The sequence below is a fragment of the Notechis scutatus genome, chromosome 2, assembly GCF_049901735.1.
Source record: "Notechis scutatus isolate UNSWTSFEM ecotype Mainland chromosome 2, rNotScu1.2, whole genome shotgun sequence".
Classification (NCBI taxonomy): Eukaryota; Metazoa; Chordata; class Lepidosauria; order Squamata; family Elapidae; genus Notechis; species Notechis scutatus.
The window spans coordinates 249,736,836-249,754,017 of record NC_142010.1 but is presented as its reverse complement, the minus strand read 5'-3'; the positions used below and the strand labels follow the sequence as shown (position 1 = coordinate 249,754,017).

The 17,182-nt window shown below is 36.3% G+C and overlaps 1 protein-coding gene across 4 annotated transcripts in view; it reads right to left on the bottom strand.

Moving 5' to 3' along the window:
• Positions 1-2,082: 2,082 nt before the first annotated feature.
• Positions 2,083-17,182, bottom strand: part of ZFR (zinc finger RNA binding protein) — a 44,297-nt gene continuing 29,197 nt past the window's right edge. For 2 of the 4 annotated variants that reach the window (XM_087958539.1, XM_026666380.2), the window contains exons 15-20: positions 16,736-16,877; positions 12,438-12,535; positions 11,507-11,602; positions 8,248-8,359; positions 7,985-8,082; positions 2,083-3,493 (exon numbers count right to left, since the gene is read on the bottom strand). In XM_087958539.1, coding sequence (XP_087814665.1) covers positions 3,314-3,493; positions 7,985-8,082; positions 8,248-8,359; positions 11,507-11,602; positions 12,438-12,535; positions 16,736-16,877 — 726 coding nt within the window. In that variant the 3' untranslated portion in view covers positions 2,083-3,313. The remainder of the gene's footprint in view (positions 3,494-7,984; positions 8,083-8,247; positions 8,360-11,506; positions 11,603-12,437; positions 12,536-16,735; positions 16,878-17,182) is intronic. The other 2 variants (XR_015748264.1, XR_015748265.1) reach the window with 1 other exon arrangement.

Genomic DNA, 17,182 nt, shown 5'->3' with positions numbered 1-17,182 from the left:
ATATACATCACTAGCCAGAACAATCTACAGATATATGTGTGGGAGGCTTTATTCCACACCTCTTTTCAGCAGATAGCAATCTATTTCATTATAACCCAGCCAAACCATTCTTATACATATTTAAATACTAAACCCATATAAACCCAGATGGTCTGGTTTAATTTTTCTTCGAGGCAGGCTATCTGAATTTTACACAGCAGTCCTTAACTTACTACCACAATTTTAATTGCTAAGCAAGGTGGTTCTTAAGAGTAGTTGTGTCCAATTGTTAAGCAAATCACTCAGGCGGAGGTTAAGTCACCCCATTAGATTTCTCTTGTCAGAAATCAACTGGGAAAGTCACACATGGTGATCACATGATCCCAGGATGCTGCAACTGTTGGGGATACAAGTGGGTTGCTATGCAGCTTTTGATCAGGTGACTGTGGAGATGCTCTCACACCTGTATATGCGAGGACCTGTTGTCATTTTTTTAAAGTGTGGTTGTAACTTTGAATGCCATAATTTGTAACCAAGATGGCTAAATGTGAGAATAAATGAGAATTACAAATGTCCAATACGTCCAATGGCATGAGGCCTTGAGAAGGATTGATAACCATGTGCAGAAGGCAGAGTTAGATATCCACAATTCTGCCAGCTAGAAAGTGTCCTCCCCCCTTCTGTTATCAACAAATACTATGCAACCTATATCAATGAAGATTCTCAGTCATCCTTATAGAGTTGTCTGGAAGTTGAATCAAGACAACTCGACTTCCTTTTCTTGTTGGTTTACAATAAGCAGCAAAATGCTAACCAACAGGAAAAGAAGTCCAGTTACCATGACTCAGTTACCAGAATAAGCATAAATAAAAACCTTTGTTCCTAAAGAGCTTCTCGCTTAAATTGAAGTTGGATTGGAGGGGAAAAAAGAAATGCAAGAGATAAAAGCTAATAAGCTTTACTTGAACTAAATTTATACATAAGCTTTACCAAGATGAAAAAATTAAAAGAGATATGAAAACTCCCCTCTTCTCCATCATCTTTAATTAACAGAAAACAAAATGAAGGTACAAGATGGGCAGGATTCCAAATACCTTTGGAACATTCCCTCCCCTCTCAAGAAAGCTGCTATTCATCCTTAACTCTTTGTGTATACACCAGCAAATTTGGCTTCATTTGTTTTGTTAAAGAGCTGCTGCACTAATGCTTGGTTCAGAAATGTCATTCTCTGAAACTGCCTACCCTAAGGACAGACGTACTGTACAGGCAGCCAGTTCTTCCTTCATAGGAATGAGTTTCATTTATAGAAAGTATTTGCACATGTGTCTTGCTGATAGAAAGATTCCTCATTTTTGGAGTTTTTAATTTTTTTTTTATACTAGGAACAAAGTTACTGTTTTTAAACAGAATTTTCCTTTTAAGAAACAGAAATTGAAGTTCCAGCCCTGAAAAGCCCAGATGCACATCACATATATGCCCATCATTTATTTTGACCTCTTATGTGCAATATATTTTTTTCTACATATTAAGATGCAAAATATAATTATGATCAATATATTTCACCATTCAAGGAAGTATGATTCCCCTTATCCCCAGATGTTTCTGAAGAACCATTTACTGCTTATAGTATTTTAGATATTCTTTCCAGATAGTTTCAGTAAAGTGTCTGGAAATTTAACCCCCCAAGTTTATATAAGTGAGTGAGAAATTCATACCAGTTGATGATTTAATTTATACTCCCTATTAGAAGTGTGTTTTGTCTTTCTTGCAAAAGCTCAAGGCAATGAACACGGCACCTCTTCCTCCAAAGTCCTTTCTCTCAATGCTACACTAGGCATCATCCTTCATAAAAGTAATTTAAAAATAAACACCAACTCAAGGCCTAGCAACATTTAAACATTTTTGAAAGGTTAAGAATTTTACAATATGATTAATTGGAATAGAAAGCTTAATATAGTTTATTGAAAATAGACTGGTTCAAAATGTCATGTTTCTCAGGGCATCTTGAGGAATATTATGAATATTGCTAAATTGTTGTATCTAAATTAGTGAAATTAATAAGGGTATCTATCCTGAGTATACAATCAATAGTACATCACTTAGTACATTTTTACTCTTTATTTGTGTATTCAACTGTAGTGTTGTAACAAATCACATCTGTGAACCAAAGCATACATCAACAGGCAGATGTAGACTGAATTACACTACTATAATATTTAGCTGTTTGAAGGAGAGGTAAGCATACATTATGGCCGCAAATAATTTTCTGCTATTTTTCCTTTATAGCATAGCCTTCAATTTATGTGAGATACTGTTATCTTCAATTTTAGGTTTAAATGAAAATCACTGTATAATTTGGTACAAAAACAGCAAAGGAACCCCTTCACAGGCACGGATATGGCAAACAATTATTTTTAATTCAGAGCTAATGGTATTATTACCATACTTATAAAGCTCTCCAAAAATAGTTAGCCAAACTCTTCCCAAACAGAAAAAAACTGTCCTCTTGTTTACAGTTTCTGCAATATTTCAGAAAATTATTTTTTGGCCTTGCTACGTGAAAGTTAACTGAACAAAGCCCTAGACATGAAGCCATTAAAAAGCCATTCTATTAAAAAACAAAATCATGCCATTTTTAATGAATTGCTAAAGTTGCTGTTCATACTGCATACATTTTGCTTTTATACTGCTAATGTGTAACTAACAACAAACCTGATTAGAATAACATAAATCTGTCTTAATTACACCATTATATCACTAGATAGACAAATGCCATGGAATTGGCAGAAATGTTATATTGAAAGCACTTAAATACCAGGATAAGAGATTGTTAATGCTGCACATTAAGGAGAAACAGTCCTGCAGCCCCACTTTACAAAAAAGTGCTCTGCTATAAAATATTAAGTGACGGAGGAGCTGTATTTACCATTTGTAATACAAAGCAACTTACAAGTGTGAAAGGTAAGTACAAATTCTAAACATATTTGCAAATACACAAAGCAACTGAAACACGTTAATAATGTATTAAATACAGTTACAACTTAAGTACACAGTGACCAGTTAACATAAAGAACATAAATCAAGAGTTATATTTTAAAACCTAAAGAAAGGAGGCAGGCTAAAACAAACCAAAAATTGAAATACAGTTTTCATTAGTAATCATTTTCTATCATAATTAAGTCTGCACATCCTTTAAAATGGTGTGAATGCCACACAAAAGTGTTTGTAACCTTTGGGGGTGGTTGTACTTGAACAGATATTAAGAATTATTTTTACAACAAATGGCTTCAGTTTTCACCTTGTTGTGTTAACAATGCACACAAAAATTTCTTGCTTAAAAGTTATCATAGTCTTTCTTGTCTTTTTTCCCCTCAGCTTCAAATCCATCAACTCCATCACTGTCCCTTCTCCTTTTTCGATTGCTGTGAATATTGAAACGCTGGTTCATCTGGGGCAAAGGATCCATTCCTAGAACTTTGTGGATCTGACGGAATGCAAGGAGTCTCAGGGCAAACTTGTAGCAGAAGGAAGGAAAAAGGAAATCAGATGGATTGAATTTCAACTTCATAAGAACAGAGGCTGGTTAATTTCAATATCATTTCTACAGCAAAATTCTTATTTAACACATTTTTTTCAGTATAGGAATTAGTTACCTGGAACTCCAGTCATCTGTGAATTACATAAGTTATGCATCTCTACACATTTGGAAATTGCTAGTTTACAGAATAATTTGATAGGCAGACTTTAACAGATAATCAGAGTTGGAAGGGACCTTGCAGGTCATCTAGTCCAATCCCCCGCCCAAGTGGGAGACCATACACCATTTCTGATAATGGCAGTCTAATCTCTCCTTGAAAGTCTCAAGTGATGGTGCTCCCACAACTTCCAAGGGAAAGCTGTTCATCTGGTTGATTGTTCTCACTGTCAGAAAGTTTCTCCTTATTTCCAGGTTAAATCTCTTCTTGTTCAGTTTCCATGCATTATTCCTTGTCTGGCCTACAGGCGCTTTAGAAAATAGCTTGACCCCTTCCTCTCTCTGGCAGCCCCTCAGATATTGGAAGACTGCTATTTTGTGTCCCCTGGTCCTTCTCTTCACTAGACTAGCCAAGCCCAGTTCCTGCAACCGTTCTTCATTGTATGTTTTAGCCTCCAGTCCCCTAATCATCCTGGTTGCTCTTCTCTGTACTTTTTCTAGAGTCTCAACATCTTTTTTATAGTGTGGTGACCAAAACTGGATGCAGTACTTTAGGTGTGGTCTTACTAAGGCTTTATAGAGTGGTATTAGTACTTCCCTTGATCTTGATTGTATCCCTCTGTTAATGCAACTTAGGATTGCATTAGCTTTTTTGGCTGCTGCTGCACACTGCTGGCTCATATTTAGCTGGTTGTCCAAGACTCCAAGATCCCTCTCACAGTTACTGCTATTGAGCCTGGTTTCACCCAGTCTATATGTGTACTTTTGTTTTTTCTTGCCTAAGTGTAGGACTTTACTTTTCTCTACATTGAATTTCATTTTGTTAGATACGGCCCAGTGTTCTAGTCTGTCAAGATCCATCTGGATCTTGAGCCAATCTTCTTGGGTGTTAGCTATTCCTGCCAGCTTAGTATCATCTGCAAATTTGGTAAGTTCCCCTTCTATTCCCTCATCTAAGTCGTTATCCGATTACCATAGAATTCCAAACTATGAAAAGCTCAAGTGGCATTCTGTGATGTCTATGTTTATATTCAGAGTCTTCGATTCAGAAGTCTTGGATGTGAACTTTCCATGCTGATATCAATCTATCAGTGGTGAGAGCATTGATATATATAAAAAGTTTCCTCAAAAAATATTTGAGATGGCAATGGTCTCTAACTGGTGACTGTCTAGACTTATTAAAGAACCTATGAAAAGAGCAATAAAGAAAAAATGAGAGGAATCTAGTCCTCAAGAGATTTTTTTTCCAAGAAGGAAGAAATGAGATGCTTGGAAATGATGGTATATGGTAAGAATTTAATCTAGAACATAAAATGATGAATTTTCAAAATGCTCCAGAAAACCTAAATATCATCTATACCAGGGGTCCCCAACCACCGGGCCGCGGACCGGTACCGGTCCGTGGATCACTTTGCACCGGGCCACAAAGAAAATAAAAATAAAATAAAAATGGCAGCTTTCTTCGCCTTCGGTGAATGCTGCTGGGATCAGGTATCAAGGACACAAATGAAAGAAGGGGAGGGAGGAAGCAACCAAAGCCTGTCCTACTCTCTGGCTCAGTGGCTTTGGTTTCCTCCCGCCTCGTTCCTCTCTCTGTCGCTCTCTCGCTCCTCCACCAGCCCAGGAAGAAACTGCTTCAAAGCCGGCAGGGTGGCTTTTCCTGTCGGCGCAGCTCCCCTGAAGGGCCCATTCACCCCCACCCCACCGCCAATCAATCCAGGTTCAATCCAGTGCTCCATTCTGCCTGCCTGCCTGCCTTCGTTTGTTTCGGAGCAGCTTCGGCTGAGAATAATAACTATTCGCCTCTTTTACTCAGCTGAAGCTGCTCCGAAACAAACGAAGGCAGGCAGGCAGGCAGAACGGAGCACTGGATTGAACCGCGGGCGGCGGGGCGGGGGTGAATGGGCGCTTCGGAGGAGCTGCGCTCCGAAACCACCAGAAACGAAGGCAGGCAGGCAGAACGGAGCACTGGATTGAACCGTGGGCGGCGGGGTGGGGGTGAACGGGCGCTTCGGGGGAGCTGCGCCGACAGGAAAAGCCACCCTGCAGGCTTCTTTGAAGCAGTTTCTTCCTGGGCTGGTGGAGGAGCGAGAGAGCGACTGAGAGAGGAACGAGGCAGACACCTGAGGGAGGGAGGGAGACACCTGAGGGATGGGGCTGATGAAGGCAGGGCTGAGAGGCGGGGCTTCTCAGCCGTCCTTCAGGGACTATCTGTCGCTCAGGGTTGCAATGAGGAGGCATTGGCGCTCCCTGAACTTGGTGGTTTGCTGGCAGACGTTTTATTACCTGACTAGGTAACAACATCAGATGTTACCTAGTCAGATAATGAAATGTCTGCAAGCAAACCACCAAACTCGGACTCCCCCCACCCCACCCCGTCCTTGAAAAAGTGTTTCTGCGTGAAACTGGTCCCTGGCACAAAAAAGGTTGGGGACCACTGATCTATACGGAATCACATAGATCTTAAAAGTGAGCCATGTGATCCCATAATGTATGGTGTAGATGAGAATCAGAGTTGAATGGTGGTCATTTGGAGCCTCCAGGCTGATGTCTATAAATTTGCTAAACAATGCCAACATCTGGCTAAAACATCTTGATACGAGATGTCAAAGTTCTTCTAGCTCAAGAGTGTTCAAACTTGACAGCTTTAAGACTTGTGGATTTCAACTCCCAGAATTCCTGAGCTAACATGACTGGAAGAGGAATTTTGGGAGTTGAAGTCCACAAATCTTAAAGCTGTCAAGTTTGAAGACCCCTGTTCTAGCTGAAAGTTTGATACTTTGGTCAAAATATGAGTGGGATGAAAATTTGTTATAGAAAACATCTAAAGCCTGTGAAGGATATTCAGGATAACTGTAGTACAAAATCATTATTGTCAAGTTCAGAGACATTGGCATGAACCCCACGACAGAATGAAATAGCATGCATTACAATTTGAGACTTCACAAGATACATGTCATCTCAGGAAATGCAGGGCTAAGTTACTGAGACAAAGACAGGGATCTTTGTCCAAACGGGACTTATGATGGGAGATAAGAAGGTATTATGGAGGAATAGATCTTAAGGCAAGCCTATTTCAGATTTCTTCTTCTGAGATTGATTTCTGTATATGAGGAGAAGCTGGGGTCAACTGAGCAATACGAGGTAAAAAGGCCATCAATAACAGAATTTGTGATATCAGGGTTGGAGAAGGACATGATGGAGAAGAATTAGAGACCTGGAATCAGGGAAGTAACAGCCCTTTGTCCATCTTTTTCTTTTTGTCTTGCATGGAATTAGGTTGGCTGATCACACAGAAGGCTTTGAACCCTTATTAAGTGATTTTTTTTCCCAATGCCTATAATGGTGATGCAGGGTCCAATGCTCAATGGGCAATGGAGGTGTGAAAGAAGCTGAAAAGACACAAATGCTTTAGAAACTGCTACCTTTAAAAGCTGCTCCCAGGAAGTGGGTGTCTGAATAAGCCAACTATGATCTTCATCTAAGCAGAAAAAGCATTTACTATGCTCCAGTGCCAGCATTTGCAAAATGGGTTCTGAGAGTAATAAGACTGAAAGACCGATCATGATGAATAACTTATCCTGTTATGATGAAGTTTTGAGAAGAGTCGAGAGAAGAAGGGGAAAAAACCCCAGGAAAATCAGCTCAACCAATACTATGGTAGTTCAAAAAAAAAGGGGGGGGGGGAGGGCTCACAATGGAAGTCATACTTAATTGTCTGGCATGGGGAGGTGAGTGGGAGAAACAGGATACCAGCCAGTTAATTCTACAAGTTCTAGAAGATTCTGAATTGAGCTCTAGAGATATTGCCCAATATACATGAATCATAGGTCACCATGGGGGACCTAGTAAGTGTTTTAGTATCTGGTAACTACGTTATATGCATAATGAGGCAGGCAAGCAGGTACCAGCTAAAATTTCCTACATAACATTGCATTTTTGCTCATCTACTGTTGTTTAATTAGTGACTTCAATTTTAAAGTCAAGAGCAGTAATTTATAAATAAAATGATAGCACAACTAGGGAATATTGGGGCTGTAAACTAGGCAAGAAATTAAACAAAAACATAAAGAATTCAGTAGCAAACACTTTGATGCCATTAACAAGAAAACTGTATGGAAGTGTCCATCAAATCAAAACAAATTGAGCCTGACTCAAAGAAAATTTAAATTACTAAGTTACATAAAAAAAATAAATTTACTGGAAAAGAAGTGTTAAATACTACTGGGTAACACAATTGGTTTTCAGCTCAAATTATACTGTTGGCTTGTATATCTTCAAAATGTTCATAATTCACAACATTCAAATTACCTGTGCACTTGAAGTAATGTCTTCTCTTTGTTGATCTGTCATTAAAGCCAGTGTATCAAAAGGATCTTTTTCACAAGGATCGAGAAGACCAGGACCACCTACAAGAAACCAGATATACCAGAACTATAATTTCATCCTTACTAAAATCTAAAGAAAGAATATATCAAAGAGTTGCTTTGGATAGTAAGAAGGGCAGTATAAATTTAATAAATAATCAGCAAAACTATCAAGAAATTACTGATTTTGGGTATCAATCAACTTGCCTTTTAGGATAATTCCTGAAGATATACACTCAAATACTCTTCTCAATGCATCTCCAGGGCTTTGCGGTCCAGTAGCACTGCTAATTGCCTTTTCTACTAATAATTCCATTGCCTAAATAAATAAGCAAAAATAAGCCACTGCCTACATTTTCATTTAAATCACATAGCAAAACTTATTACTGTGGAAGTTCCTTCTGGTCAGTGCACCAGAATTCACTAATAATAGGTTAAAGTCTTACACTCCCTGGGAAAGGCAGTGATCACATTCCATCCATGGCTAAACCTATGGTAACAACTATACCAATAAGCTTGCTTAGGAGAAGGTAAGTAAAAAAAAAAGTCTCTGTGAGAGACCAACAGAGTGAACAGTGGTAATGGTGTGACCTGTTATTAGGTGGAGGAATCTCCAGCTAGACTGGAGGGTGTGTGTGTGTGTGACTACAGAGTCCTTGTGCTGCAGAATGCGGCACGTCAACCAGAATCCCTGAAGCCTCAGCTGACTGTTCACAAGGGAATGCAGTCAGCCTGGTGAAGTTGTTGTAACATAGGTAACTAACAATGTATGTTCTGCCTGAGACTATTCATTGGCGATGCTGGTTGTTTGCACCTGAAAGAAAGACACTGCTATTGCTTGAGAGGGTATCTGGATGATTCTACTTATCATTCTAAACCTTTTAGTAACTAATGTTCCAGTATATGTTATGAATGGAATACAAGCAAAATACTTTGGCTGAATTTTAGGAATCAGGAATTATCTTTCATGCTCCTTCTAACAAATTTATTCAATAAAAATGAATATGTCAACTTTTAGTTCATGTAGGTAAAGTTAAAGTGGCTGGTTTGTGAATAACGCTGGAAATACTGTTGTCTTCCTTGCAGAATGTACTATAAGATGTTTCTTATAAGAAAGCCTTGTACATCATAGTCTTACATCACCACAAAGATAATGCCGAATACAGGAAACAAATCTAGCTTGCAAGGCTTGCTGGGCCCTTTATGAATAAGTCTTATTGCACAAGCAAGATATTCATGTTTTTTCAGAAGGGAGTTAGCTATTGAATGGAGTAGAGCCTGGTTCATAGAATTATAGTTATATAATTCTAGAAAAACCAATTTGTGTTCTCTAACTGAATGGAACTAACAGTTCTAAAATCCTCTTAGATAAGATAAAGCAACTGCTTCCAGAAAAAGGATCTTCTTGGAAAACAACCATGAAGAAGACATTTTGCAAATTGAAATCAGGCAGTCCTTGAGTTATAATCAATTGTTCAAAGTTACAATGATGTTGAATGAAGAAGACTTTCAACTGATCCTTAGAGTTTTAACCAATACAGTGGTTCCTGTGATCATGATCTGGGATATCAGTACCTGGCTCACAATTATGATGTCGCAGTGGACCACTGTCACGTGATTGCAGATTTCCAACATTTCCTGTTGACTCCCCACAAGCAAAATCAATGGGAAAGCTGACAGGAGGTTGGAAGTTGCCCCCTCTGATTTTTCGCCTGCTTGCGCCTGCCCACAGCATCCCTGAACCCCACCTCCCCCACCCAATACCTGCCCATAGCTTTCAGTTTCAGACAGTCTAACATAAAGAAAACTTTCACCTTCCTGTAACCAATTATACTGTCATATTTATGTCAGTATGGAGGAAGATTACATTTTATTTTTGTTTTTGCTAATTCTACCTTTCCCAGCACTACCATCTAAAATATACAGTTTGCAATAAATAGATGTTAAAATATTGAATGGGCTTTTCCTTATTTAGAAACATTTCATTTTGCTATGATATAACAGATCGTTTTTGTATTTATTGTTTTTCTGAACTATAAATAATAAATAGTATCAGATAATAATCCAAGATACACAAGAAAGAAATAATGTAGAAAATATAAAAAAGAACTTACAATGTAAATAGAGAAACCATATATTACAAAATTATTCTATATGTAAAATATACTGTATTATACTGTATTACTATTGAGATAAATTATAAAATCCATCCAAATGTAATAAAATTGTGGTTCCTCCTGTCTTATTATTTTAACTTTTTCTATTTTTTTCTGGGTTTTTTTTCTCTTTAATGTGACAGTTGAAGAGACCTTGTTAATCTACATCTTAAATGTTATGTTATCTAGATTTTTCCAATATTGTACAATTATTATTTTGGCTGCTAAAATTAGACATATTTTTTTTATTTTTAAGCATAAGGTTTGATCCTGTAAATAAATGCACTAAACTAACTCTGGGGAGCATTCAATTCTTTAATGTTAACCATCTCCACAAAATCTTACCTCAAAAGGATATAGCTTTATCACATGATCACCACCACAAATCAGAAATAACCCTTTTTATGATCTCTCCAATATTTGGAAGAATAATTTTAATATGCGTGTGCCAATCTAATGGAAGTCAAACACCAGTGATTTATCTTGTAGTTCTTATACTGAAGCCGATTTCCACAATATCTACCAAATCATCTCTTGCATGAGATTACTAAAATCAGTATTCCAAGGTGGTAGATCTTCAATCTAATTGCAATATACCCTATACATGTTTGAGATTGTTGCTTTTGGTTGTTCTAAATAGTGAAATATTAAATTCTTGATATTGCTATTACTGAAGATCTAATATTTCTATTACTCAAGAGATTTGACTTGATACCAAAAGACCCATGGTAATTTGTCACTCACTTGTTGCTTTATCTTATCTTTATTGAAAAGTTTCCTATTAGTAAAAATCTTTTACTCTAAGATTTTATTCTCTAAAATATATCATTTTAGTCATCCATGACCATCCTGTTCTATGTATGTTATCAAAGTAGTCAACATAATAGATAGATAATGAATCTTCATTTTAATAGCCTTTTGAGGAAAGCAGTGTCTCTGTGTTAAGAGTTGAATGTCTGTTAAAATAGCAATGGAATTTTATATGTGCATAAAGAGTCATGTATACTCTTGTAACGAGCCATGTATGCTCATGTAACGAACATAAAAAGTAAAGACATTGTTCAAATTATCTGCCGTACAATGAACTTCATCTTGCTTTTGGCAAAGTCTGTATTGCTGGAAATTAAGTTTTGTTTGTTTTATCCTAAATCAAGGTCTATAAAATCAAGGATCTATTGTAATGTAGCTTTTGACTGAAATCAACAAGGTCTGAGAAACTGTCTAAACAATGCCTCTGACAGGAAATATACCAATGCAAATATGATACATAACTTGTGATAACATACTCATGGCTTTAAAACACTACTTACCCAGCTTGGAAAGTCAGACCAAGTTGGCACTCGCTGACAGAGATCACGAAGAATACGAATGATAATGACACAGGACTGCAGACCATTAGCTCTAGCCTTGAGAGCAATACAAAATCAAGTTAATCAACCCCAGCACCAATAGAAAAAGAGGCCTCTTAGAAAAGCTAAAATGCCACTGCTCAATGGAAGCTCAAACACAGAAAATAAATAAGTCACTTGGAGACATTTCAGGAGCTGCCATTTACAGAAGCATTTTAGGCCATGGTTAGTAGCTTAACAAGTCAAGGTGCACAGGTTATATTACAAGTCTAATATGCCTTGAATTCCTGCACACTTTGACCTAAGATTTATTTGTAACAGCAAATACAATTACCTTCCTATAATAGAAATACAAAAAGTAAAGAGCTAACAAGTAGAGAGAATGAAAGGCTGTGGGAATCTGTTTGGTTTCTTGCTTGTGCCTTTGCTGAAGCGCAAAGTCACAGAACCAAATAGTTTCTCACCTTTCATTCCCTACACTTAATGAGCTTAAAAAAATAAAAAAGTAAAAGTCTTACACCTAAAACACAAAGCTTTAAACACACATTCTGTTATTTAAAGCAAAGTTACTCTGCAGCCTTATGGAATACATAACAGATACCAAACATACAATTCCCCCAGAGCGAGCCAAATATTCAACCTCGCTATCTGGTCAGAAAAACAAGTTGACATCAAATTGGTAAGAACTGAACAAACAGTTCTTCCGTACAAATCTTCAAAGATGATTCCCCTCCCCCGTCTAGCCATTTAATTTTATATAGGTGTACATATATTCACTATGGGCAACCTGGATTTTTCCTCCCCCTTTTTGGTGTAGTTTAACATCTAACTGAACAACTGAACTACTCTCTCTCATAAGGCTACAAGAAGAAAGTAAAATGATGTTCCGAACCTGGAACCACTTAGCGTGGCGTAGAGCAGCCAGAGCGTCAAGGCATTTTTGCCTGTCCAAGACGTCCGGTGGGTCTTTCACCATACCCGAAGTTACATCTAAAATGGATTGAATTGGCAAAATGCAGTGAGGAATGGGTGTTTGACCAGGTGAGCAAGACAGTTCCTTAAAATAGCTTCCATGTCACACATGCCATTTATTTTGAAATCCCTGTCTCCAATGTATATATCATCAGCAATCTTCCTTAAAACTGTGTATCATTTAGTCCAATATGAAAAATGGTCAAGAGCATAACAAAAAGTTAGCTCTCAATCTTATCTTTTTACACTCATCTACTTGGGAAGAACATCTACTGGGAAAATGATTTCCCCCTAAAATTAACATGTTGAAGGAAGAATGGTTGGACACAGTGCACCAGCACGGGAAACACAAGACAGAAGGAACACAAAAATCCACTTGAATGAAGTAAAAGTTACAACAAACTGTGAGCAAAATCGATCTGGAAATTCTCCTGTGCAGGCTTCATTGAACTGAATGGGCATTTGTACAGATTTCCCATTCATTTTAATGAAACTTGTGCAGGAAACTTTCCCAGTGAATTGTGCCCTGTGTTTGTTGAGACAACTTAAAATGACCACATGTTATCTTGAAACATAGTCCCAGTTAAAATTCTCAAGTACTCTGAAGGTACAACAATATCTCACATGAATGTAAGGACAAAGTGTATTGATAGAACAATCAAGGCTATTTAATTTTATGGAGTTGAAAGAAATGTGAAGTACTGTACAAACATTTAAGCCAGGCATCTGTACATTTTCATATTTCTTACTCTGTTTTGGCCTTATAGTATGAAAGTGTATGCCATATATATCCATCCCAATTTCATCTAGAAAGATACCAAGAGAAAACTAGAAAGATTTAAGAGAAGAAAAAGGTGGGAAAAACCCGAAACCATGAAGACCAAAAGTTCTATAGAAAGAAAAACACTGTACCTATTCAAAACCTTAAAATGATTTTGCCAATTGTGTCTAAACATGTGGCAGGTATAATTTTATATCGATTTTAAGTAACTGTGATTTTGAAACTACAACTTAGCGACAGATTTTGATTTTTGCCAAAGTGAGCTTGCTGTTACAATAAACATTTAATGTGCCACAAGACACAACTGAACATTAAAATGTAACCTAATGTAAGCAAACATACCAGTAACAGCAAATCAAACACTCAAAAAACACACCAAGGAAAGAATGTAAAGCCAAGGAATTAACAGATTGGGCTTGACAATCATCGTCAATGAAGACACGAAGAGAAACAGGTCAGGAGGAAATATCAAGCTTGAAATTATGTCATACTTGATCTAGGTACAGAATATTTCAATTTTATAGAGAATGATATGTCTGTGGAAATCCTCATGAATATTTCCCATGGGATTTACTGGGTTTATATTCTGCCTTTTACTGGCTATCCCTATACAAGTGAAGATTGATATCTACTAATTGAAGATTTGAAAGCAAGTGAAAGAAGGCATTAAGATGATAGATACTGTCAAGTGAAAGGCAAAAGAAATGTAAAGATAAAAGAATCAGCTGAGGCCAAAGTCATCATTATTATTTGGTAAGGTATTTTTAAGGTTTATAGCAATGAATATTGCCAATGTAGGCAGTTTATTCTACTTTATAGAGCTTGTACTTATGACTTCAGTTACTTTATTGCTGAAGTCTTAAATAATTATTCTTAAATATTTAAAAATGAACACTAGCATTTCAAACACTTTATGTAAATAATGTTTATTAATAACCATATATAATTTATGAGTAAGAGAAGATATGTGATTTGGCTCTATTAAAATTAGTTAGCATCTTGCCATTGACCTCAGTGTAAGATAAATAATATCCATCCATAAATCAACTCTGAAACTTGGAGAAGATGCCAAAGCAGCTACAGAAATTGGGAAGACATCTAGGCTGGATATCCATAAAAACAGCTTTCCTATACGTGGATTTTTGCATCTGTTTTAAGATTCCAAATGGATTAACCCCTTAAATTCTAGTCCTTAATCAATGAATTAAACATTAGCCATCATTTTTAAAGTGATTGCTTTTCTGTATTCTGTATATAAGGGGTTAATCTTCAGTAAGACATGCTGTGTCCACACTATTTCGTTATTAAAATGTTAACATGCTCTTTCAATACCAGGTATGTATTAAGTATTACCCAGTCAACTATTTCAACATTAGTGTGAACACTGCGTAATTCCAGAGAGAAAGACAAGGACAAGAAGAAGAAAAAAAACCAACACAAAAGTAACAGTAAATGCTAGGACTATGCAACCAAACACCCTCATTGTTCAAATATGGCAGGTGTGACACTGAGCTTTAAAAACCTTGGTCAAAAATCCTTCCGATGTCTTGGTATCAATCCCTGACAGGATTCAATTGTCTCTGCTAGAAGGCTTTGGATGGGGACTAACAAAGCTAAGGATAAAAAAACAAACATAAAAACAGAAATATTTTGCTGAAGAAACACATTCCACAGCTGTTTCAAGCATTTTTAGTATTATATCCAGAACAAATTCAGTAAAATTTACTGTTGAATGCACAAAACTGCAAAGCAAAACTAACAGTTAACAGTTTTGTGTTACCTTCTCCTTTCATCTCCCTCTTCAGTTTGTAACTGAATAGGACCACACAGGATTAAAGATATCATTTATCAAACAAGAATACATTAAAGTAAATATTGGACTCTTCCAACAAAGCCTTCCTTGTCACCTGAATTCAACTCCCAAAGCCAGCTAAATTCCATCAACCTTTTTAAGACACCGAGCATTAGCTGGAGTAAAAAAAAATATTTTGCAACAAATAAGCAACAATCTTTACAGACTCTTGTTTATTGCAAATCTGCTTTTAAGCATCATCATTTAAACATTTCAAACTTTTTTGCATATTTGTTTAAAGCTGCTCAGTGTCTTGAGGAAATTATTCAAAATAAAAGCTTTTCTTTCTTCAAGGTAATATTTAGCAAGTGAATTAAACTTAGAATAGCAACTGTAATTCAAATCTGGATCAGATAAAAATAGAGCTTTGTTTTCTTTTGAGACAGAGAGCAATGTGTGCAGAATTCAAATGCTCTAGTAAAAAAGAACAAAAATGTGTATTTTCATAAGCAATATTTTGGATGGCAATCTTTATATGCCATGTATGATTACATTTGCATGTAACTTGAAAAATTCAACTCATGGCAATTAGGCAAACTTTTTTTTCTCTTTGCATGTAATGTCTCTACTGGATATAAAGCCTTCAATTTAAATGTACACTAATGTTTTCAAAGAAGCTTTTGGATAAAGTTTTCTTAAATTATACTGCTATGAATTCATTCTATGGCTGCACATATGCAACCTATCTCTCGCCCCTACCAAGAATTTTAACACAGTCAACAATGTAACTTTTTTTTAATGCTTTATACATTCCTAGACAATAATTTAACTCTGTGACAATGCTTATTTTGCAGATGTTAGAAAAAGAAAATAAAGTTCACTTTATCTGACCCAATATAGAGCCAACACATTGCAGACATTAAATTATCATGCTTGCTGGCTTTAAAACATCTGTAGCTTTCAAAGGATAACAGAAGTGACCCTAAAGCAACGCTGCTGGCACAGTAGGACTGCAGAGATTATAAATCCATACTGCTTTTCAAAGCTCCATATCCACTTTATCTGATCTCAGGTACATCTTTATACTATAAACACACTGCATGTGTACTGTTCGGTTAAAACACTCTGATCAACACCAGGAGCTCCATAAATAATGACTCTCTAGAGAAAAAATCAACCTCAAAAAACTGGAAAAAAATACACACCTTGCTCCAAGCAAAGTCACAAGTGTTTTTAAATTAAAATAAACTATGCAATTAGACATTAAATACAGCAATCCATATATTAAATAATAAGACTGATCTAAAGTCAGAGGCACACTTTGATTTCTAATGCAATTTCTTTTTACAGAAGAACATTTCTTCATGTTGGGCTTGTAATGCTTGCAATGAAAATGTTTATTTTCTGAAGATTTTTCCAGTGAAATTAAAAAAATAAAATAAATAAAAATAACCTTTTCCAGAAATCTGAGGTTGTTAATTACAATAAATAAAATAAGAATGAAGGTATTTTAAAAAATACACTCTTGCAAAAGTTGCCCATAACTGAATTGAATGTGTATCACATGCCAGCATGTTGCCTTCCAGGACTTGCAATCTTAGAATAGTATTAATTAAAATTGAAAATCTTTTAACAGATTTCGAACCTCCATCCCTCATGTTCTCTTCCCGAATCACTGGTGATGTCAAAGTTATTGTCACTTGCATTTTTGGTTCCACGCATGAATTCAAAATGATTGCTGCTTCTTGTACAGCACATTTTATTTCATATTTCTCAGGGCTGATTACCTACAGGAAGGAAAAACATTAAAACTTTTTCATAAATTAGAGAAGTACTGTTTCCCCCCTCTTTTTTGATTTATTGCTTGATTTTATGTTGGGTGCCGCTCAGACTCATATCATCTGAATGGAATAGTCTTATAAATAATAATCTAACATAAAATAAAAACACAATGAACAGCTGGAAAATTCAGTGCTTAGGGAAGTTATTTTATATCATATTCTATATATGACATACACAACACACACGAGTGGGAAAGATTTATTGATTTTTGTACTGTTGATACAGTCATTAGCAATTAATTTTGAAGTGA